Here is a 25523-nt window from a genome sequence, read left to right as displayed (position 1 = left end):
TGTCTGCAACCTATATTACAGCTCAAGGCCAGATCCTTTACCCACTGAGGGAGGCCAGGGATCGAACCTGCTTTCGCTGCACCACAATGGGAACTCCAGGCTCCAATCTTTTAACTACTCTTGTGCTACCTGTTAAGAAACCAGGCAGCAAGATGAACAAAGATTAGGGGACCTAAAGAAAAAGTTAAACTCAGTGACGATCCTTTGATGTAATTCTTAAAAGCAAATTGAGGAACCAAGACTTACTACAATCAAAAGAGACAATTATATTGTAAAAATTAATAAAAATACAAAGCATATTCTACCTGAGCTTGTATTGGTGAGATGGTTTTTAATTTCTTTTTGTGTGTGTGTCTTTTTGTCCTTTTTAGGGCCACACCCATGGCATATGGAGGTTCCCAGGCTAGAGGTCTAATCAGAGCTATTGCTACTGGCCTACACCAGAGCCACAGCAACGCCAGATCCGAACCACATCTGCGACCTACATCACAGCTCACGGCAACGCCAGATCCTTAACCCACTGATCGAGGCCAGGGATCAAACCCGCAACCTCATGGTTCCTAGTCGGATTCGTTTCCACTGCACCATGACGGAAACTCAGGTTTTTAATTTTTTTTAACCGAGTTACATGTGAAATATTCAAGGATGGGATGGAAGATAACCTTTTTACTGTTTTCTAGAAACTATGCTCTTTATTTCCTTCATTTTTTTTCTTGACTTTATAAGTAGAATTTAGTTTTAGTTAATGTAAAACATTATTCCATTTAACTAACTATTCAATGTAAAATCTGCCATTTCAAATTTATTTTTATTTTCTGTTGATTAGTTCCAAAATTATTGTAGTTAAGCTTGCTTGTTAACTAGTAACCTAACAAATTTATGTATTTTATTATTTTGGGTTATTATAAATTATTTTTTAGGGAGAAGATGTTGATCTTCACTTGTTTTTACCAGATTGCCATCCTAGTAAATATTCATTATTTATGCTAGTAAAGAATTGCCATCCAAATAAAATGGCTCATGATACTGGTATTCCTGCTGAGTGTCAAAGTGGCCAGAAAACAGTTAAACCAAAGTGGAGGAACATCACTCAAGAAAAGTAAGTGTATAATTTAGTGACTTAAGTATATTGTGTTTATGTGAAGAAATTACTCTTGTAATTCTTTTAGAGATTAACAGTAAAATTTGATTATCTGTAACTCATGTCTGTAATGCAGTGAAAGGAATACGTACCTGACTAGAAGCTTTATTTTCTACTTTTCAAAGGGCTGGTTGGGTTGAATGCTGGACTGTCCCAAGTGTCATGCTTACAATTGATTATACATGGCATCCAATTTATCCACAAAAAGCAGATGAACAGCTAAAACAATCATGTAAGTGTTTTTATATAATTCAAACTTTGAAACATTTGGTGTTACAATTAATAAGCACTAAAGATAAAAAAAAAAAAAAGAAACATTTGGAAATGCGTCTTTTCTTCTGATGCAATTGTATACATTTAAAATCTTTTAAAGATTTTGGTATAATTCTCCTAACTTTCATTGAGCATTTACTATATATCAAATACTAGACCAAGCTGTTTCCTGGATAATTTATCTTATTTAGTCCTTAAAGCAATCCTGTGAGATAAATATTATTACTGTTATTGTCATTGTAGAGTGGAGGAGATATGCTCAGAAAAAGTAATTTTATCAGGGTCTGCTGAGCTAGAAATATCAGAGCTGGAATATGAAACTAGGTGTATGTGAATCTGTATAGGTGCTTGATTTTGTGAAATGCTAGTTTCCTTAATGCATTTGGACAACTATCAAATCATTTATAGCTTCTCTGAGACTTAAGTGCTGCCTTACTGGGAACCAAAAGGAATTAGTCAAGTGAAATTTCTTTTAGGTATTTTTCCAGTGAATTAAGCTTTAAAGAATAGTTTTCAAAGCTTTTTTACATATGGGGCTTGATAATGGTCACACTGCATTTGAATAGCTAGATACCTATTTGTGTGAAAATAACTTGATAGCTTAATGTCCAAGTGTAGTTAAAGCCTAATTGTGACCTAGATTTACAGCATATTGGCAAAACTTGATGAGAATGTTGTCTTTGTTAATGCGAACTTTTCATTCATTCTTCGTAGTCTGATTTATATATTTTTATACGTATTTCAATGAAGTCTGTTCTTTATTGTATTCTCAATTATTAGTATTTCAGGTTTGTTTTCATTGTATGCTACAGATATTTTATCAGTATTAGTTTTCATATTTGCAATGTAGAGTTTCTTAGTGAATAGTTGCTTGAAAAACTTTTTAAGAGGTAGAGGTGCTTTTCCCCCTCATTCAGACATTATTCTTTTTTTTTCCCCCTCAATTTATTCCAGTGTCAGAGATGGAGGAAACAATGCTCTCTGTATTAAGGCCATCTCAGAAAACAGACAGAGTGGTTTCTTCTCCCTCTACTACTTCTCGTCCACCTGTTGATCCCTCAGAACTTCCACCTGATAAACTTCATGTAGAAATGGAACTTTCTCCAGATTCTCAGATAACTCTCTATGGACCTCTATTAAATGCCTTTCTGTGTATAAAGGTATGGTTTTTAAAAGAACTTAGATATTTTTAAACAAGGCAAAACACATCTGATGGAAATTGAGACTATTTGAAATAGCCAGTTGGATGATTTAAAGTATTGAGTATATATTTGTTGATTACACTTATGGTGTTAGACGCAATTACAATTACACAATTATAAAAATAGTATACTCCTCATTTTAGCATTTTTTGGGGAGCAATTAGTATATTCTAGGAATTGTGCTAGTTGCTGTAGAGATAATATAGCATCTGTTCTTAAGCTAGAGGGGTATAGCATGATAGACATGTGTATGTACAGTTTTACTGCATCATAATTAATTCAGTAGTGGAAGTATAAGAAAACCTTTTTATCTGAGGATAATTGTACCTGGAAAAGGCTATTTCAAGTGATTCACTTAAAAACAGACAACTTTATTTCATAGTAAATAAAAAGCAAAGATTTGTTTGGAGCTCTGTCTTGAAAATTGAAGCAAATATATGGAGATGAATTCATTTCAAAGTATGACAAATTTAGGCTCTTAAGAAGTATGCACTACTTCTTTGAGCAATGACTGAATCAAATGGTGATTCATTTTGGTATAATTTTTCCACACAAATTGCATGATTGTATAGTATGATAGCACTTGAAGGTTGCTGTCTCTAGCATGATTACAAAGAGAGGCTATTTTGAGAAAAACATCTGAGCACTTGTGAATTTTCTATACGTCATTTTTATTCTTTTGATACTCAAACCATACTTTTAAGAAGTCCCCAGCAAAACGACCACTAATTCTTGCTGATTACTACCCTTTATAGGTAATTTCTCTAAGCCTTCCAGATTGTCATTTATACTGCTTGTATTACCTGTGATTTGAACCATCATCCAGTATCACTTTCAGCAACTTCATGAAATTTGCATATTTCTAGGATCTTGCAAATTCACTTTACTTTACTTTTTCATTGTACCTTTGGGTGTTTACTACATCTGATAAAAGGAGACTAATTGTTCTAACATTACCAGTCATGAACATTTAGAGTTACTTGTGACATGGATGTTTGTGTGAGTCTAATTTTATCAATGCATACCTGTTTGTTTCCTTTTGTAATTTCACAGTTGCAGAGGTTTGAATATTGAATGCTTGGCTAACAAGGAATCCTGTAATGTTCAGTAATAGGGATAATTCTGGTGAGGGTCTAGGATGATCAAAGTTGGCCAAGAAAGGACAATCAAAGTTTGTTAGCAAAAAAAAAGGCTGTTTGGAAAAAGTGCTAGCTGAATAAGTTTTGAAGTTTTTGTGAGTTACTGTATTAGATTTACTAAAAACTATTATAGAGCATCAGATAATATAATTTAAAGTAGAAGATACAAGGGGAAATGCATTGATTGATTGATTGATTGATTGCTTTTTAGGGCTGCACTCACGGCATATGGAGGTTCCCAGGCTAGGGGTCTAATTGAAGCTACAGCTGCTGGCCTACGCCACAGCCACAGCAATACCAGATCTGAGCCATATCTGCGACCTACACCACAGCTCATGGTAACACTGGATCCTTAACCCACTGAGCAAGGCCAGGGATCGAGCCAGCAACCTCATTGTTCCTAGTCGGATTTATTTCCACTGTGCCATGACGGGAACTCTGAAAATGCATTTAACATTTGTAGAAACCTGTAGTTTCTGTTTGTTTCCCCAGAGTTTTAGAGATTCTGGAAGGTGTAATTCTGATTCCAACTGGGGAGACATGCACACAAACATACACACAAATGTTTTTTTCTCTCTTTGTGACCGATTTTCTGGTCAGTTTTGAATACTATTAGAGAGGTATTAACTATGGTTTTTGTATCAACACATGTATATTGAACCTCAATTATTTATTCATTTATTTATTTTTTGACTGTGCCTGCAGCATGTGGAAGTTCCCAGGTCAAGGATCCGAACCTGTGCCATAGCAGTAACCCAAGTTGGTGCAGTGACGATGCAAGATCCTTAACCTGCTGCACCACGAGGGAACTCCATTTTTTTAATTTAAATAATTCCATAGTAATATATAAACAAAAATGACTGTAACAAAGAACACAGAGAAAAACATCTATCTTTATTTTAGACTTCCTTATAAATTCTACTCCATGTATGTTACATATTTGGTAGTTTTTTTTTTTTTTTTTTTCTTTTTATGGGTGCGCCTGCAGCATATGGAAGTTCCAAGGCTAAGGGTCACATCAGAGCTGTAGCTGCAGGCCTATGCCATAGCCACGACAACACCTACATTGCAGCTTGTGGCAACACTGATTCCTTAACCCACTGAGCAAGGAGAGGGATTGAACCTGCATTCTCATGGACATTATGTCAGGTTCTTAACCTGCTGAGCCACAACGGAAACTCCTATTACATATGTTGGCAGTTTATTATGTTTTGATGCAGACTGTGCATTACAGACATTATAACAGCTTTTTAGTGTCAGAAGTTTGTTGCACTGAATATTATATTGGTATTTGTATTCAAGTGAATTTAGGACTTAATATGAAGCATCTACTGAAATAAATTGAAACTTTTTTTTTTGTCTTTTTAGGGCCGTACCCTCAGCATATGGAAGTTCCCAGGCTAAGGGTCGAATCAGAGCTACAGCTGCTGGCCTACGCCACTGCCACAGCAACGCCAGATCTAAGCTGTGTCTGTGACCTACACCACAGCTCGTGGCAATGCAGGATCCTTAACCCACTCAGCAAGGCCAGGGATCGAACCCACGTCCTCATGGATCTTAGTCGGGTTCGTTAACCACTGAACCGCCACAGAAACTCCCAAATTTAACCTCCCACCCCCCCCCCCCCGCTTTTTAGGGCCGCACTCTTAGCATATAGAGGTTCCCAGGCTAGGGGTGCATTCAGAGCTACAGCTGCTGGCCACAGCCACAGCCATAGCCGCAGCAATGCAGGATCTGAGCCATGTCTGTGACCTATACCACAGCCCATGGCAATGCCAGATTTTTAACCCACTGAGTGAGACCAGGGATCGAACCCACAACCTCATGGTTCCCAGTGGGATTCCTTTCCGCTGCACCACAATGGAAACTCCCAAATTTAAACTTTTTAAGTTTTGACGTTTTATAAAATATTTTCTAACCCCAATGCGGGAGGGTTCTGCTTCCTTTTATTCGGAATATATGTAACTCTTTAAGTTTTTCTCTTTTTCTTTTTTTTGACTTAGTGTCATGCTGACATGGGACTATTATCCTATATGAAATAGCTATCTCTAATATTTATTTTCTCATCAGTTTTAATGTATAACTTATCTTCCACTTAGTATCAGTGTTAGAACTTTAAAACTTTTTGGAAGTTGAGTTTGAGATATGTATAATGTGTGTATACATAAAAGAAAACAAAGAGAATATGAAGATTTATGTAACTGAGATTTTATGTTTTTTTTTTTTTTTTTTTTTTTGTTACCAAAATTAAACATCAAGAAATTCTAAAGGATGCACTAGAGGGGGAAAAATTACTCTATATTGATTTAACTGTAAAACTGACTTCCAAAATCTATAAAACAAACCAGACTTGGCATCACTATTACAAAGAATTCTAGGAAGAGTATATAGTGAACATGCATTGCAGTTTATGAGGACGTTTCTGTGGAACTGGGAGGTCTTCTGAAGATGCAGAAAACATTGCAACTCTGTTGGCCCAAAGTCATTTCAGATTGGTTTAGTAGCAAATTGAACATTATGCCCAAGAGAATCTTTTTCTTTTTTTCTTTTTTAAAATTTCATTATAGTTATACAACTTTCATGACAACATAATTTTAGAACGTTTCCATCCCAAACTCCCAGTCCAAACTCTGTATCATTTCATACGTTGGGGACATAAGGTTGGATAACAGTGCCACTTGTATTAGTTTTATGAATTGACTTCTCTTAGTCTTACTAAGTTTTTCTTAATGGGAGAAGGAATCCTGACTCTAAATAGTATATCATTGGTAGCTAATAGAACTGAGGATTAAGGTATATATGGCGTATATGTTTTCTTTATTTAAAAATCGTTTTCACAGGGAATATAGCCAGTATTTTATAATATCTATAAATGAAATGTAACCTTTACAAATTGTGTAAAAATGTTAAAAAAAATAGTGTTCTTGAACAGAAGTTGGCTATCAAGTTTTCATTAAAAAAAACTTTAATAGTGAAAATAGAGTGCTTGTAGGGTTTTTTCCTGCATTTCCAATTTATTAGCTGTCGTCTTTTAACTATTGTTGATAATTCTCCCCCACCCTATTTTTGAGAAGTGAGTATTATTGGAGGAGTGTGAATTTTTAGCTGGGGGAAAATGGCAGTCTCCTTTACTTGAAGTAGGTTACTTGACACTCAAATAATTAAATATCTCTAGGAAAATCTCAGAAGACTCTTAAATAAATTGAGAATGTTGCTTATTCTATCATTCTTAAAGTTATACATTGTACAAACTTGACAAAAGAACACATTTTCCCAATTCTGTAAGCCAGTGTTTCCCCCCCCCCAGGATTGTTTAAAATTGAAATAGAATTTTTATTTGTATTTGTAAATATTTGTGTACATTTACTAATGTTCAAATATCATAACTGTTTGCCACAATATATTACTACTTGCTAGATACTTGAGTCAACCTTTTGGTATTTTTTTTTTTTAAGTGAATTCTTAAGAAATTAACCATTACAGACGGAATTCTCATATTAAAAACCCCAGGAAACTTAAGTCAGACACCCACCATTAAACATTTAACATTTGACTAACTTTTAAGAGTTATCGTTTTTAGGAGTTCCCGTCGTGGCTTGGAGGTTAACGAACCCGCCTCTAGCATCTGTGAGGATGTGGGTTTGATCCCTGGCCTCACTCAGTGGGTTAAGGATCCAGCCTAGCTGTGAGCTATGATGTAGGTCACAGGTGTGCCTTGGATCCCGTGTTGGTGTGTCTGTGGTGTAGGCTGGCACCTACAGCTCCTATTGGACCCCTAGCCTGGGAACCTCCATATGCCGTGGAGGCGTCCCTAAAGCAAAACAATACAAAAGAAAAAAACCCCAAAAGTTACCATTTTTAATAAGTAAATTTTGTTGATAATGTACAAATGAATTAACTCATAGAAGGCTCCTAGGGTTTTATAACTCCTTAAAAACAGTCACTTCCACCATGTTAGGAATTCATTGTTTCCTGTAGCATCTGATATATTTCTGTTTCAGATATTTAAGTGGAGATTGGTTTAGTAGCAAATTGAACATTATGCCCAAGAGAATCTTTTTCTTTTTTTCTTTTTTAAAATTTCATTATAGTTATACAACTTTCATGACAACATAATTTTATTTATTTATTTATTTTTTTTTTTATTATTTTTTTTTATTTTATTTTCCCACTGTACAGCAAGGGGGTCAGGTTATCCTTACATGTATACATTACATTTACAGTTTTTCCCCCACCATTTCTTCTGTTGCAACATGAGTATCTAGACATAGTTCTCAATGGTATTCAGCGGGATCTCCTTGTAAATCTATTCTAGGTTGTGTCTGATAAGCCCAAGCTCCCAATCCCTCCCACTCCCTCCCCCTCCCATCAGGCAGCCACAAGTCTCTTCTCCAAGTCCATGATTTTCTCTTCTGAGGAGATGTTCATTTGTGCTGGATATTAGATTCCAGTTATAAGTGATATCATATGGTATTTGTTTTTGTCTTTCTGGCTCATTTCACTCAGGATGAGAGTCTCTAGTTCCATCCATGTTGCTGCAAATGGCATGATGTCATCCTTTTTTATGGCTGAGTAGTATTCCATTGTGTATATATACCACCTCTTCCGAATCCAATCATCTGTCGATGGACATTTGGATTGTTTCCATGTCCTGGCTATTGTGAATAGTGCTGCAATGAACATGCGGGTGCATGTGTCTCTTTTAAGTAGAGCTTTGTCCGGATAGATGCCCAAGAGTGGGATTGCAGGGTCATATGGAAGTTCTATGTATAGATTTCTAAGGTATCTCCAAACTGTTCTCCATAGTGGCTGTACCAGTTTACATTCCCACCAGCAGTGCAGGAGGGTTCCCTTTTCTCCACAGCCCCTCCAGCACTTGTTATTTGTGGATTTATTAATGATGGCCATTCTGACTGGTGTGAGGTGGTATCTCATGGTAGTTTTGATTTGCATTTCTCTTATAATCAGCGATGTTGAGCATTTTTTCATGTGTTTGCTGGCCATCTGTGTATCTTCTTTGGAGAAATGTCTATTCAGGTCTTTTGCCAATTTTTCCATTGATTGATTGGTTTTTTTGCTGTTGAGTTGTAGAAGTTGCTTATATATTCTAGAGATTAAGCCCTTGTCGGTTGCATCATTTGAAACTATTTTCTCCCATTCTGTAAGTTGTCTTTTTGTTTTCTTTTTGGTTTCCTTTGCTGTGCAAAAGCTTTTCAGTTTGATGAGGTCCCATGGGTTTATTTTTGCTCTAATTTCTATTGCTTTGGGAGACTGACCTGAGAAAATATTCATGATGTTGATGTCAGAGAGTGTTTTGCCTATGTTTTCTTCTAGGAGTTTGATGGTGTCCTGTCGTATATTTAAGTCTTTCAGCCATTTGGAGTTTATTTTTGTGCATGGTGTGAGGGTGTGTTCTAGCTTCATTGCTTTGCATGCAGCTGTCCAGGTTTCCCAGCAATGCTTGCTGAATAGACTTTCCTTTTCCCATTTTATGTTCTTGCCTCCCTTGTCAAAGATTAATTGACCATAGGTGTCAGGGTTAATTTCCGGATTCTCTATTCTGTTCCATTGGTCTGTCTGTCTGTTTTGATACCAGTACCACACTGTTTTGATGACTGTGGCTTTGTAGTATTTCTTGAAGTCTGGGAGAGTTATGCCTCCTGCTTGGTTTTTGATGACAACATAATTTTAGAACATTTCCATCCCAAACTCCCAGTCCACCACTCCCTTCCCCCCACCTGTGGAATCTTTTTTTTTTTAATTGTAGTAATCTACAAGAATCTTGTTGTTGTTTTTTTTAAGATAAAAAATTATAAGAGACCACAAGGGGTCTTTTAAGAATTAGAGATTATTAGTCTAGGATTATTGAAAATTAGCTAAAATAATTTATTTCTAATGATCTGTTAGTAACTCTTAGTATGTTGAAATCTAATAGACATGAATAGTGTACATTGACTCCTTAGATCAGTTGTATGGAGGGAAGTTGAGGCAGAGATGATGGGGTCTGGAGGCCATTTGCAGATAAAATCACCAGATGGATTTTTCCATTTTCCACCTATCTCTAGACTCCATGACCATTGTAAACCTACTGAACACATCTCCAAGACTGAGGTGGCATCTGTATTTTGAAAAGGCTTCTCAGATGATCTAAGGAGAACCTCTGCTCAAATGTTTCTAATCTTGAATATCTCTCTTTTTAATGTTGATTGAAATCAGATATTTTTAGTTTAAAAAAAATTTTTTTCTACTGTACAGCATGGTGACCCAGTTACATATACATGTATACATTCTTTTTTCTCACATTAAATGTTCCTTCATAAGTGACTAGAGAGAGTTCCCAGTGCTACACAGCAGGATCCCACTGCTAATCCATCCCGAAGGCTACATTCTGCATCTATTTACCCCATGAGATACCACCTCACACCAGTCAGAATGGCCATCATTAATAAGTCCACAAACAACAATTGCTGGAGGGGGTGTGGACAAAAGGGAACCCTCGTGCACTGTTGGTGGGAACAGAAGCTGGTACAACCACTATGGAGAACAGTATGGAGGTATCTTAGAAAACTATACATAGAACTACCATATGACACAGCAGTCCCACTATATCCGGACAAAACTCTGCTTAAAATAGTTTTAAATATTTAATGTTGGAATTTATATAAAAAGTGATATTTATTTGCCTTTCTTTTGTGCTTGAATTTGTCCCTACTTCAGAGTTAGCACAATTAAGTCAAGTAGATTCTAAATAGCATGTATATTATTTAGAGTCAGATAATAACAATAGAGAATTGATGAAGAAGCTTCGGTTCTGCAAGTTAGTAGATTTGGGATTTTAATATTTGTCCTACCAGTTAACTGAATGACCTTAAGCCCCTCAATATCCTTTCCTATGAAGAAATATTAATTGGCCTGATGTTCAAAACCTTTGCCAGAAAATAAATGTGTCAGTAACCAAAGTGCAGAATTTATCAAAATGATTGACTTGGTTTTAATATTGAGCAATTTTAGTTAACAGCATTAACTAGAATATTTTAACAACTTTTGATTACTAATGACAGATCAAATAGGCAAAATTTAAATTCAGAATCAATGGGAAAAAATTTCAATTAAAAAGAAATTCAAATTCTGATACAAAAGAAACCAGAATATTAATATTTCAAACACTTCTGAAATTATAATGCTTAAGAAACCAGTATGAACTATGTGAAAATAAGTTTTGGTAACTGTTTATAACATGTTTTTGTCATCAGTAACCAAAACTGAACATCCTTATTAAGTCTGTTAAAACATTCCTGATAAATATCTCAGCCAGAATATATTAATTATAGATTTACCTAAATGGATTTAGCCAAATTGATATTTAGTGAATTGATCTGCTTCCCTCAAAGGTTATCACTGGCTATTTTGCCTCAGAATTCTGAGAAGCACAGATTGAAAACCATTGAACATTACAAATCTTCATAGGTTTCTTTTAGAACCTAAATTGAAAGTTTTTGTTGTATTCGGAGGTTTTGATGTTACTAAATTTTACTTCAGATTTCTTTGCCTTTTTGTGGGTTTTGCTACATAATATTTGCTAATCAGCCAAGTGTATGTCTTAAATACATGTATCTTGTTTACATTTTAAGGCCATAGACTGATGCTTTTAATTACATGAAATAGGTTAAGAAAATATTTAGTTTAGAAATTTTGGGCTCTGAGGTGAAAAATTATTATTACATATCTCTTTTGCTAGCAGTTTATTCTTAATATTTATAGGAAAACTACTTTGGGGAAGATGATATGTATATGGATTTTGAAGAGGTTATTTCAAGTCCTGTTCTGTCACTGTCAACATCATCCAGCTCTGGGTGGACTGCTGTTGGAATGGAAAATGACAAAAAGGAAAATGAAAATTCAGCCAAGTCAATTCATCCACTTACCTTGCGCCCTTGGGATATTACTGTACTTGTTAATTTGTACAAAGTTCATGGGCGTCTTCCTGTTGTAAGTGTTTACATATCAAAATAACCTGGAATTTATCTCCTACCCAGCATAGGAGAATCTATCTATGTGTGTGCACACACTTATATTTAAAAATTCAGATTCAAAAACTTCCAAATTTATCCTTTTATCTTTATAAAGCTAGTTTATTATTTTCTTCATAATATAGTTACTTGATCACTGATAATTGTACTTTCTGGTTTTCTTCTTTACTTTAGTTTTCTTCTTTGCTGTTCTGTGTAACTTTAGAACTTGGCATGGCACTGAGTTGCTAAGTTTATAGCTAGCCTGATGGATAGTCCAGGACGTTACATTTTCTTACTCTAACTCCAGATCAGTTTGGGACTGTATGGTGGACCTGTTACAAAATCAAGATCCAGGGTTGCCCCAGGAAGTTGAATTTGGGACTGTATGGTGGACCTATTACAAAATCAAGATCCAGGGTTGCCCCAGGAAGTTGAATTTGGGACTGTATGGTGGACCTATTACAAAATCAAGATCCAGGGTTGCCCCAGGGTCAAAGTAAGGATGACCCTTGGGCCTATAGGGGCTGACTTATAATGAGATTATATTGCCTGAAGAACTCATGGCCCATGGAGCCAGACAGTGTATGGAGGGGTGGTTCTAGAGCTTGTGCTGCATCCTGGGTCCATGTCATGTACCTAAGTTTGCACATCAGAGAAATCACCTCTGGTGCTTAGTGAACCTGATGTCTTTACTGGGGTATAGAATAGCTATTTTTGTGAGTAAGCTCTGTTTCTCCTTTTTAAAAATCAAAGTCTTTTAATTATATAAATGTAATTTTTATTTTCCTGTGTTTGCTTGGTCTTTTTTTTTTTTTTTTTTTTTTTTTTTTTGTATCTTGATGATGGTATTTTGTTTGACTTTAGCATGGTACCACTGATGGTCCTGAGTGCCCTACAGCTTTCTTGGAAAGACTATGTTTTGAAATGAAAAAAGGATTTAGGGAGACCATGCTGCAACTTGTCTTGTCACCTCTGAATGTGTTTGTCAGTGATAACTATCAGGTAATGTGAAAGTGAATTATGATAGTTTTATTAAACACTGATTTATTATCGCTATTTATGGGGTCAAAACAACGTGTTAACTTCTGTGCATGGAATATATAGCTCTTTAAACTAGAAGCCTTTAATTTAATTGTACTAAGAAGTTTTGTATGTGTGTATATAGGTATGAGAATTGTTTCAAAAATCTTAATTTCTCTTTTTTTCCCTTCTGTTCCTTAATGTGATCCCTAACAATTATATTTTATGTCTATTATTTTTAGAAGTGGAAAGTACCTTTTAACTTTCTCATATATTTATGGACGGGAAAAAATAATTGTAGAAAACATTGGTAGATTCTGTTGAAAATCACAACCTAAGTGTTAATTTTAAACAGTACCATAAATCTTGAAAACATGCATTAACTGCATGGTCAATGATTTATTCTTTTCAGCTAACAAACCTATAAAGTATTTGGTTAATTCCTTCAAGATATTCCAGGGGATCTTTTGGAAGAGAACCAATGACATTTATCAAATGAGAATATTTTACATTCCTGTGTAGATTATTACATTATCGTTACTATTTTTTTTTTAATGCTAGTGGCTTCTCCTGGCATCTATGATTACTTTAGGGGTCTTCCCTAATTTTAGTCAAGTTGTATGCTTTAGAAATATGATGGATTTTAAAAATTATAAACAGGAGGATTTATCTGACACCCCCCAAATCATCAGTGAACTCACTGTGGATTCTGTGTAGTAACTGATCATCTTATTTACCCTCTTATATTTCCTCTTTTCATTCTTTTGCCATACTAACTACATTTTTTCTTCATGAAAGTTTAATTATTATGTATTTATATATAAATGCATAAATATGTTTGATATAGCTGAGATCTAGTTGCTAAAACTTAATGCTTAATGTATGCTTATTTTTGTTCAGAATGTTTCTTTTTTAAAAACTTATATTTCAGAGGAATTATAGATTTACAGGAGGTTATAAAGGTAGTACAAGAGAGTTTCTGTGTTTTCCCCATGTTGATATTTTACATAATTATGATATATTATCAAAACCAGATTGATCTTAGTAAAATATGTGTGCATAGTTTTGTGCCATTTTATCACATGTGTAGATTTTTGTGTAATTGCCACCAAAATCAAAATACAGAACTGTTCTTTTTTTTTTTTCTGATTATGTGTTGTATTTATTTATTTTTTTATTTCCCCAATACATTATTTTTTTTTTCTACTGTACAGCATGGTGACCCAGTTACACATACATGCATACATTCTTTTTTCTCACATTATCATCCTCCATCATGAGTGACTAGATATAGTTCCCAGTGCATGGCAGGATCTCATTGCTAATCCATTCCAAAGGCAATAGTCTGCATCTCTTAACCCCAAGCTCCCAATCCATCCCACTCCCTCCCCATCCCCCTTGGCCACCACAAGTCTATTCCCCAAGTCCATGATTTTCTTTTCCATGGAAAGGTTCATTTATGCCATATATTAGATTCCAGATATAAGTGATATCATGTAGTATTTGTCTTTCTCTTTCTGACTTAATTCACTCAGTATGAGAGTCTCTAGTTCTATCCATGTTGCCGCAGATGGCATTATTTTGTTCTTTTTTATGGCTGAGTAGTATTCCATTGTGTATCTATACCACATCTAACTAATCCAGTCACCTGTCGATGGACCTTTAGGTTGTTTCCATGTCTTGGCTATTGTGAATAGTGTTGTAGGGAACATGCAGGTGCATGTGTCTTTTTCAAGGAAACTTTTGTCCGGATATATGCCCAAGAGTGGAATTGCTGGGTAATATGGTAGGTCTATGTATAGTTTTCTAGGGTACCTCCATACTGTTCTCCATAGTGGTTGTACCAGAACTGTTCTGTCATAACAAAGATCTTAACTTGCACAACACTTAATTTGTCATGTGAAATTTTAAAAATAACTCTTGTCCTGTGCTTTCTAGTTAATGGGTCATTAGATTGGTTGTTTTTTTATTTTGGGAGGTGAGTGTGTAGAAAGGAAGCCTATTTCCTTTTTCAGTTTGTTGAGGAAATTAATAGAGGTAAAAGGGAAATATCTACTTATGGCTAAGTTCTGAGAATCTTGAGTGAGTATTTCTGGTTTCTTATGAGTACCTCTGGCTTCTTATGAGTACCTGGTGATACTTCAACTTCTGTTCTAATCACTGTTTTCTCAAAAGACTTTACTACATGCAGTAATTCTGGAGATTGATTTTTCATTTTGTTGATAGTTTCCTTTGTTATGAAGAAGGTTTCAGTTTGTTGTAGTTCCACTTGTTTATTTTTGCTCTTATTGCTTTGTTTTTGGTATTAGATTAAAAAATAATAATCACCAATTGAAACTATAGATTGTTTTGGGTAGTATGGACATTTAAACAGTACTGATTTTTCCAGGCCGAGATCCACATGTATTTTTGAGCTCAAAAGAACCTATCAAAAACATTGTATGGAGAATTATTGAATCTCAGTGCCAAAAGTGATTTTATTGACCATCCTCCTGGCTGCATCAGATAAAATATAACCGATACTGGAGAAGTTAGGTGATTTTATATACTATCACAGCCCTTAGATGAAAATAAAAAATGTATCAGAGAGTTTCTAGGACTGTTATTATGGTCACAATTTGAAGTGACTTCAAAAATTCTTATGAATTAGATTTAGCCCTATCCTTAAAAATACTTCTTTATGGAGAGTTCCTCCTGTTGTTTGGTAGGTTAAGGATCCAGTGTTGTCTCTGCAGTGACTTAGGTGGTTGCTGAGGTATGGCTTGATCCCCCATTTGGCGCAGTGGTTTAAGGATCTGGAATTGCTGCAGCTGTGATGTAGGTAGTAGCTATCCCTCAGATTCAGCCCCTGGCCCAAAATTTGTTTTGTAGCAAGAAATACTAACCCTGTAAGATGGCCTTCATGCACACACCAAAAAGACTATCATAGTAAAATTAGATAAATAATACCAAGTCTTAAAAAATGCTGCAAAGAGAGGTATGAGATGCTTCAGTAACATGTAATTGTTTTGAGATAAGAGCATGATAAAACTTGCCTATTTATTTATTCATTTATTTATTTATTGGCTGTGCCTGCAGCTTATAGAAGTTATCTCTGTGGTGGTTTTGTAGAGTATGAAACAGATAGATGTAAAAGTGAGTGCTGCGAGTCTTTGCAGAGGTCCCAGCAAGAGGTCATATTCTTTGGACCTGGATAATAGCAGTAAAGCTGTAAGAAACTCAGTGCATTTGTGAGAGATTGGGCAGTAGATTCTATAGAAATTAATGACTGATAGGTAGAACATTACCAAACTTGATTTTGTGTTCCTGATAACAATCTGTGGAACTGCTGTTCCACTGAGCCCTATTTTAGGGCATACCCTTTAGCTTTCTGTAAGTCTTAAAAATTTTCTCTCTGAAGTGTTCCTTTTTAGTTGTGAATTTATAATTATTTTCTGTAAAATGAATTATCTTTTTAATATATATATGGAATTCTCAAAATCCTTATTAAAAGATGACAAAGCTAGTGCTTTGTTTTATGGTCTTAATGGTCTTTGTTTTCCATGTTATTTCTTCTTTGTAATATTTTAACACCATGATTCCTACCTTTCCATGAAAGACAGGCCTCTTAAATTCCCTGTCAGTCAGAATACTTGTTTCATTTTATTCATCGAGGCAGTTACCAATTAGAAATCTGCATTATTTTTAGGACTTTGCTGTCTTGCTTTGCATTTGGGCGCTTATGGATATTGTCACTAAAATAGCTTAACTCTGACACTTTTGTAGGTACAAGGTTGTGTTAGAAGCTTGTGGATTCCAAAGACTTATTTTCCAGATAGCATGTTTTTACCATTTGTCTCTGGGGAAAAAGAGCAACCAGAAATTATAATGCTGATTTTTCTTATACTTCTTACGGTCTTATTATTGTTTTTAGCAGCGACCCCCTGTGGATGAAGTGCTCAGGGAAGGTCACATCAATTTGTCAGGTCTCCAGCTGCGAGCACATGCTATGTTCTCAGCAGAAGGTCTTCCCTTGGGAAGTGATTCCTTAGAATATGCATGGCTAATTGATGTGCAGGCTGGAAGCCTTACAGCTAAGGTCACAGCACCACAGGTATGTTCTCCGAGTGCTAGCTCCTGATTTACTTTCTTTTACTCACCCACCTCCCCAGGAATAAGTTGTATGACCATTTGAATGTTCATTGCCTTTGCACTTGCCATTCAGAATTTTCATAGCAGTAGATGAGTCAGAGACAAGTTCACTTTTCTGGGCTACATAAAATTGACAAGTGTAATGTTTTATAATTCTACATAATACTTTTAAGAATTGAAGACTTTGAGAAAAACTCAGGAAGAAATTTCTGGAAATCAAGTTATATATTATTAAAATTGTATTACTTGTCTCTCCATTGTTGAAACAATCTTGTTTTCCCAGTACATAGAATAATTTTCTAAGAACTTTACCTTCTTGTGTATTTCTTAAGTATAATTTGAAAATAGCATTTATGATATTAAGATGGCATGATTTTTTACTTGTCATGTCCCAGAGCAAGGGACTATCATTCGTACCTTCACTTAGTGATGTGAATAGTAATTTAGAAAAGTAAAAATGAATTTATTGGTAAGTGAATCTGGTCTGTAGTGCAAGTTGTGATCCTTTTGGATAAGCCCCCCTTCCCCCTCACTGTCTGACTTAGTCTTTAAAAGACTTGGAGGCCATAAGGGTTACAGTCAGCTCTCCCTATCCACAGGTTCTACATACATGGATTCAACCAACCAAGGATTTAATCAACTGTAGATGTGAAGCCTATGATATCAGAGGGCTGACTGTATTTAGTTCTAGAAACCATTGAAATTTGAAAAGCTGCATTACTGCAATATTTTACCTGTTGAGCCACATGCAGGCATACCTCATTTTATTGTGCTTCACAGATTTTGTGGGTTTTTTTTTTTTCCTTAACAAACTGAAGGTTTGTGACAACCCTCCAGCAAATACGTCTGTTGGCATCATTTTTCTGACAGCATTTGCTCAATTTGTGTGCCTTTGTCACATTTTGGTAATTCTTACAATATTTCAAACTTTTTCAATTTTTTTGTTTGTTTGTTTGTTTGTTTGTTTTTTGTCTTTTTGCCATTTCTAGGGTCATTCCCGCAGCATATGGAGGTTCCCAGGCTAGGGGTCCAATCGGAGCTGTAGCTGCCAGCCTACGCCAGAACCACAGCAACGGGGGATCCAAGCCATGTCTGTGACCCACACCACAGCTCATGGCAATGCCGGATCGTTAACCCACTGAGCAAGGGCAGGGATCGAACCCGCAACCTCATGGTTCTTAGTCGGATTTGTTAACCACTGCACCGCGATGGGAACTCCTCAAGTTATTTTTTATGGTGATCTTTGATTAGTAATCTTTAATGCTACCGTTGTTAAAAGATTATGACTCACTGAAGGCTCAGATTAGCATTTTTTTTTAGCAATAAAGTTTTTTTGTTTTTGTTTTTGTTTGCTTTTTAAGGCTGCACCTGCGGCATATGGAGGTTCCCAGGCTAGGGGTCGAATCAGAACTGTAGCTGGCAGCCTACATCACAGCTACAGCAATGCAGGATCCAAGGTCTGCAACCTACATCACAGCTCATGGCAAGGCCAGATCTTCAACCCACTGAACAGGCCAGGAATCAAACCCTCATCCTCATGGATGCTAGTTGGGTTCGTTAACCACTGAGCCACTACGGGAACTTCTAAAGTTTTGGTTTTTTATACATAATGCTGTTGCACACTTGATAGGCTACAGAATAGTATAAACATAATTTTTACATGCACTGAAAAACTGAAAATGCGTGATTTGCTTTATAGTGATATTTGCATTACAGATTTTGTTAGCATGGTCTGGAATCAGACACACTGTAACCATGAGGTATGCCTGTATTTGTAATGTGTATTTCGTAATTGGCATTTCAAAGACTGGAACGTGGTAGAAATATATATACTCATTTTTTAACAAAACATTACAGGTTGTGTGTGAAACATATAATTTGGAGGTAGGTAGTGGCTACAAACAGCTGAAAAAAGACTCTAGATAGCTTATATACCTGAAAGAAATTGTTGGAGGGAAGCAAAAATTAAGATTTTAGAAATAGGAAAATGAATGGAATTGAAAAGGGATATTTTATATAAAAATGAATGAAAAGAAATAGATAATAATGGATGTGTGCAAATAGTCAGTGCTCACTGGCTTCACAACTGTCTTCTTATCTGTCATTTTCTGTCTTTAAATATACAAGTAAAAACTGAATGCATAACAAAACAGCTTGTTCCCTAACAAGCATGCAATGAAGCCATACTGACCCCCCCAAGACTGGACAGAATTCTTCTAATTTAAGGATTTCCATAATCTCATATAAGCTGCCCTTATCAGAAGATGAAACATTTTTCTTTCTTCTTCAGTAGAATCTTGGCATCATTGTTTCCTGCAAGATTCATGAATCTATAGGCACTTTTCATATTTATTCTATCTCTGCATGTTTTAAAAGTAAAATTCATGTTCTCTGAGAGATTAAATTATATACATTTTGAAGTATTTACTCATGTCTGTATTGTAAACAATTCTAATCAATTCTAAGATTAATTTTTTTAACTTGAGATTTGATGTAGATCTAGTATATACTTAAGCTTCAATTACATAGAAGTGCTTTACTCTTCAAAATACTTGTTTTTTCAAAATTGTAGCTTTATAGATACGAATTTACTTCAAAGCTTGGTTTATTATTAGGTAGAAAATTTTAGGTGCTTTTCTGTGCAAAGGATTCCAGTTAGTCGTGTAGAAAGCAAGAAGTAACCGTGAAGAAAAGTACTTGCTTAAGAAGATGCCAAAGTTGAATTTTTCAGTTGAAATGAGTTTTCATTTTGGCAGTGCATTTTGTCATTCACAAATTAAAAGTAGCACAGGCTTATAAATGATATCATGGTATAAAAATTACGATATTGGCTAGCAAGGAAATTATGTAGCAGGTATAAGGCACTCTTGGGGTTCTTTAAAGCTGTATTAATATTCGTGATAAGTTTTTGAACACTGAACACTTCTTTAGAATGCTAACAGTGTTGTCAACCTGTCCTGGCTTATTTGTAGCTGGCTTGTCTCTTGGAGTGGGGACAGACGTTTGTTTTTCATGTGGTATGTCGGGAATATGAATTGGAAAGACCAAAATCAGTAATAGTATGTCAGCATGGAATTGATCGTCGGTTCTGTGAATCCAAGGTATGTTAACAAATATGTTAGTAGTATTAGAAATATTTTTTTCAAAACGAAAGATTGAGATGCTGGCTTTAAATCATACACACATTACATTTAGTAAATAACAAAGTACATTTTTTTCAAGTAATTACTTTACTTTGCAAATTCATAACTATTTGTTGTAAATATCTAAAATACAAAGTAATTATTGAGATACACATTCACAAGTAAATGGAGATATTAAAACATATCTCTTACATTTTTACTGTTAACATTCATGTCTTGTTGCATTATTACACTAACTCTTTGGGATATGGATATGGCTGTGTATTTATGTAAAAGATTTAGAAATTGAAGAAAGAATAAGGTTAAATTAATTATGTGACATTCTTTGCAGACCCTTCTGAAACCTGTTCTCCTATAATGTGATTAATGTTGGGCATTTGCTAAGTTTCCTGATTCCAAACGCTTTCCACAGCATGGTACTGCCGTGACTAAGGGTCATTACAGTACCTTCAAAAGGTTGTAAAAAGTAGATGGTAATTCCTAAATGCAGGTATAGTGGTAAATGAGATGCAGAATGTTATTTTGCGGTAAATACTATACTATTCCTTATGAATTTGTGGTGGAGTGCTTTTTTTTTTTTTTTTTTCCCGGTTATACTCACTTCAAATAACCTGAAAAACATGACAGGTTCAAAAAAGAAAAATAACTTACCCTAATTCTATAGCACAGAGATAGCCATCACTAAAATTTGGTTTTTCTTTCTAGTTTTTTTCCATGTCTTTTCTTTCTCTTGTGTTATACAAGCTATATTTCTTTGCTGTTAATGTGAATTGAAAGTAATTCATAGTGCTTTTAATTTGTCTAAAAAAATCTGTAACCCATGCTTATTTACCAATAATAAAGGAAACAACTGTAATTGGTGATAAAATTATTTTTTTCTTGTTATAAACACATAGCCGGGCTCTAGAGACCAAGTTCCTTAGTTATTAGTTTCTTGTGGATAATTGGTACATGCTTGTAGTCATGTCTCTCTCTCTCTAATACTCAAAGATTGTAAGTTGCATTGTAATGTTAAAAAATCAACTTTATTAAAGCATAATTTGCATACAATAAATACACCCTTTTAAAATTGCACACTTTGAGTTTTGACAAATGTTACATATACTGTTATAACCATTACCACCAGTCAAGATCTAAAACATTTCTGTCACCTTAGAAAATTCTCTAGTTACGCTTTGCTGTCAGCCACTATTCCAGGCAACAGCTGATATGCTTTCTGTCATTTTAGATCAGGGTTTTTTTTTGTTTGTTTGTTTTTTGCTTTTTGTTTTTTGCTTTTTAGGGCCACAGTCGCGGCATATGGAAGTTCCCAGGCTAGGGGCTGAATCGGAGCTACAGCTACCGTCCTACTCCGCAGCCACAGCTATGCCAGATCCCCCACCCACTGATCAAGGCCAGGGATCAAACCTGCCTGCTCATGATACTAGTTGGATTCATTTCCGTTGTGGCACAGTGGAAACTCCAAGAGGGTTTTCTTTAGGTCTATTTTGTGTAGAGGAAATATATTAGCATAGAGTACTGAGAATCACGCAAAGACATCTGCCTTCTACTCCTGACTCTGCCATTGATGAACAGGGTACATGCTATTGGGCTGGTGATTTGTTCAGGGCTGTCATTTCCCACATTGAAGTTGGTGATGTGTATGTTTTCTTTGAACCTAATCACAACCAAATATATGTTTTGGGAGTAAAACAAAAATAAATGGATTTTCCTATATAGCATCATAAAACTTACAGGTCGTGTATTTGTGGATGTGTGTAAAAAGGTGCCTGTGTGTGCACATGTGTGTGTAAGGAATATGGAATACTCTTATGAAAATCTTACAACTTTAAACTCCTATACAGTTCTTACAAGCCTGTGACATTGTATATCAGTTGATTTTTGGCTGTTCTTTTTGTGTCCCAATAACAAGTTATATATATACTCTGTCAGTTTGGTATTGCCACTTGCCACTTTTGAATAAAAATGGCACATGGTTACTTACTGGTTTTCTAATTGGTAAGACTTTAATTGCTGATTATTTCATGTATCATTATAAATATATCTAATCATAAATATACATAATTATAAAATTCGATTTCTTAAAATATACACATAACCAGAATTTTATTTATTTAAATAAGCAGATTTAAGTATTACAATAATGAATTGATGATAAAGAATTAAATGTTCAATCCCTTTTCATTTTAGTTGAGTTGTATTCCTGGGCCTTGTCCAACTTCAGATGATTTGAAATATACTATGACTCGTTTAGCAGTAGATGGAGCTGATATTTATATTGTGGAGCATGGCTGTGCTACAAATATAAAGGTACACATTTATTTCTTGACCAGTGTAATTCTTTTTTCCTTTTACCAAACCAAGCCTCCATTTCTTGAAAGAAAACACATGTTTATAGCTTGTCATCTCAGAGAATGACAAGAATAAAATTCTAGGAGCTAGCTTTCTATGTTTTTACTCATCCATTTATCTTCTAGTATTTTCTTTTTAAGGCATTCTTTCTTGACTTTTTTTGCTCTAACTTAATTGTTATAACTTTGCTTATGGCAAGGATATGAACTAGTAGGTTTCTTTTATGGCAGGAACACAAGTTTTTCAAAAGATTTGATTTTGGTAATAATGCCTTTAGGCTTTATTCATTTATAATAAATGCCTGGTTCCTGAAAACATTTGTTTGCCACCTCTGCTTTAAGGGTTATTGTTTAAAACTAAGCCTTGTGGAGTTCTCGTCATGGCTCAGCAGTCAACGAACCTGACTAGCATCCATGACGACATGGGTTCAATCCCTGGCCTTGCTCAGTGGACTAAGGATCCGGCATTGCTATGAGCTGTGGTGTAGGTCACAGACACGGCTCAGATCCTGTGTTGCTGTGGCTTTGGCGTAGGCCAGCAGCTCCAGTTCTGATTCGACTCCTAGCCTGGGAACCTCCATATGACGCAAGTGCAGCCCTAAAAAGACAAAAAATAAATAAAAATAAAATAAAATTAAGCCTAGTTAAGATTCTGTGATTTCATTACTTCCTACTCTTCTAACTTTTCTTTGCTCCTCCTCTAATTTTCCTTTAAACTTTTGTTCTTTTATTTTTAATCCTCTTTCTTTAATTAAATGTTTATTTTTATTCTTTGCATTTATATTTTCTATTTCCCTTTTCCCCTTCTATTTTTCATGCAATTTGAAATAATTAGCTACTTTCTAGTTTATTGTATGTTGCTTAAAAATACAGGAACTATAGTTTTGTTCCATTTCCTTCATTCAACTTTAGATGGGTGCAATTCGGGTTGCAAACTGTAATCTCCACAATCAGTCCGTCGGGGAAGGAATAAGTGCTGCAATTCAGGATTTTCAAGTGAGACAGTACATTGAACAATTGAATAATTCCAGAGTTGGACTTCAGCCTGCAGTACTACGGAGGGCCTATTGGCTTGAAGCTGGGTCAGCCAACTTAGGACTTATTACTGTTGATATTGCATTAGCTGCTGATCATCATTCTAAACATGAAGCACAAAGACATTTCTTAGTGACTCATGATACCAGAACTAAAAGGTGAGTGAAATTTAAGAATGATAGTAGTCTTAAATTCAGATAAAAGTTACTAGATAATTATAAAGGAAATTCCACTGGTAGGAGTGGAATAATAACATCTTAAAGAAAGGCTGGTGTATACCTCAACCGATATATAAGGACCTGATACCTAAATAATTACATTGTATATACATCATCTCTGATAATGGTGTGGTTGCTGGAAAAAACATTATTTTCTGATTTCTTTCTAAGTCCATGCTGTGTATGTCGGCAGTGAAACAAGGAGTTCCCATTGTGGCTCAGTGGTAACCAACCTGACCAGTATCCAGGAGGATAGGGTTCAATCTCTGGCCTCTCTCAGTGGGTTAAAAATCTGGTATTTCCGTGAGCTGCTGTGTAGGTCGCAGACATGGCTCAGATCTGGTGCTGCTGTGGTGTAGACTGACAGCTACAGCTCTCATTTGACCCCTAGGCTGGGAACTTCCATCTGCTGTAGGTGTGGCCCTAAAAAAACCAAAAACCAAAAACAAAACAAAAAAACAGTGAAACAGATTTAAATTACTGATCCCCAAATAACATTTTGTAAAGCACTACACCCCTTTCTCTCTCACCACAGCTCTCTACTTTCATCATTTCTAGTAAACACCATTGCTAATCAGCATTTATTCTACAAAACTCCATCTTTTGTACACTTTCACAACTGCAGGGAAGATTGAATGTACCTAAACCTTAAGAAATGGTCCTTAAGAAATTATACTGCTTTTTTTAATAATTTGTTTTTAAATGAATTGGTGCTCTCTTTTATTTATTTATTTTTTTGGCCACACCTTGGGCATGTATAAGTTCCTGGGCTAGGGATTGAATCTGTGCCACAGCTGTAAATGGAACCACAGTAGTGACAACACTGGATCCTTAACCTGCAGAGCCATGAGGGAACTCCTATGTCTGCTTTTCAAAAACTTACCAAAGCCTCTTACTGAATCACATCTGTTTAAAAATGACGGTATGACTTTTTCCATCCCCGTCTCCTCCATTATAAGTTTATGAAGCTTATTTTAAAAAGATAAAACTATTAAATAAAGGAAAATAATTATCGTAATCCTACCACACTGAATTTGTTACATTTTTCCAGTATTTTTAGTGTATTTTTCTTATACTTAAAATCATCCTGTATTTACAGTTTAAAATTCTGCATGTATATAATGTTGCCCTTTAAAAAAAAAAAACAAAAAAACAAGAGAGGAATTCCTGCTGAACCCCAACAGATTAAGGATCCAGCGTTGTCTCTGCATTGGCCCAGGTTTGATCCCTTGCCTGGAACAGTGGATTAAGCTTCAGACGTTGCCACAGCTGTGGTGTATGTTGTAGCTGTGGCTTGGATTCAGTCATTGGCCTGCAAACTTCCGTATGCTGTGATCCTGGCCAAAAAAAAAATCCCCCCAAAAACCAAGAGAGCCAGTTTTTTGTTTATTTATTTATTTATTCATTCATTTATTTATCTATTTAAGCCAGCACAAGGGGTTTATTTGGGAATACCAGAGAATGGCAATTTGGGACAAGCAAACTGTGATGAACCATAGGAAAGCCTGGAGAACAGAGAAGAGGGGCTTGCTTTTACAGAAGAAGGGAGTTTGGAGGGGCTATGACAGTCCTTCACTGGATGCAGCTGTTGGAGTGAAAAGTTCCTTTTGAACAAATGGTAGTACACCCACAAAGTATATTATGCTTTTTTAGCATTTGCCCTTATATTAAATATGTAGGTTGTTTCTAAATTTCTCATAAATCATAGCAAGAGAACCATTTTTGCACATAAAATCTTTCCCACAGTTTGCATCGGGTGCTTTTTATATGTTATACATGTATATTTTCCCTTCTGTCTTCTCTAGACCGATGTTGCTCTTCTAACTTGATATATTCATTCCATCTCATATTTCACATC

At 35.4% G+C, this 25523-nt stretch overlaps 1 protein-coding gene across 19 annotated transcripts in view; it reads left to right on the top strand.

Annotated features, from left to right (window-relative positions):
* The window catches only part of KIAA1109 (KIAA1109 ortholog), a 200129-nt gene that overhangs the window by 50369 nt on the left and 124237 nt on the right, over positions 1–25523 (top strand). For 18 of the 19 annotated variants that reach the window (XR_002346813.1, XR_002346814.1, XM_021101630.1 and 15 more), the window contains 9 exons: positions 921–1099; positions 1267–1373; positions 2369–2574; positions 11517–11744; positions 12632–12769; positions 16701–16880; positions 19891–20019; positions 22252–22371; positions 23325–23605. Coding sequence is in view for 17 of the 19 variants with exons in the window: in XM_021101630.1 (XP_020957289.1) it covers positions 921–1099; positions 1267–1373; positions 2369–2574; positions 11517–11744; positions 12632–12769; positions 16701–16880; positions 19891–20019; positions 22252–22371; positions 23325–23605 (1568 nt within the window). In the remaining 2 variants the exon portion in view is untranslated. The remainder of the gene's footprint in view (positions 1–920; positions 1100–1266; positions 1374–2368; positions 2575–11516; positions 11745–12631; positions 12770–16700; positions 16881–19890; positions 20020–22251; positions 22372–23324; positions 23606–25523) is intronic. The other variant, XM_021101620.1, reaches the window with a different exon arrangement.

This window comes from Sus scrofa, chromosome 8, assembly GCF_000003025.6.
Source record: "Sus scrofa isolate TJ Tabasco breed Duroc chromosome 8, Sscrofa11.1, whole genome shotgun sequence".
Classification (NCBI taxonomy): domain Eukaryota; kingdom Metazoa; phylum Chordata; class Mammalia; order Artiodactyla; family Suidae; genus Sus; species Sus scrofa.
This window is presented reverse-complemented; position numbering and strand designations above follow the sequence as displayed.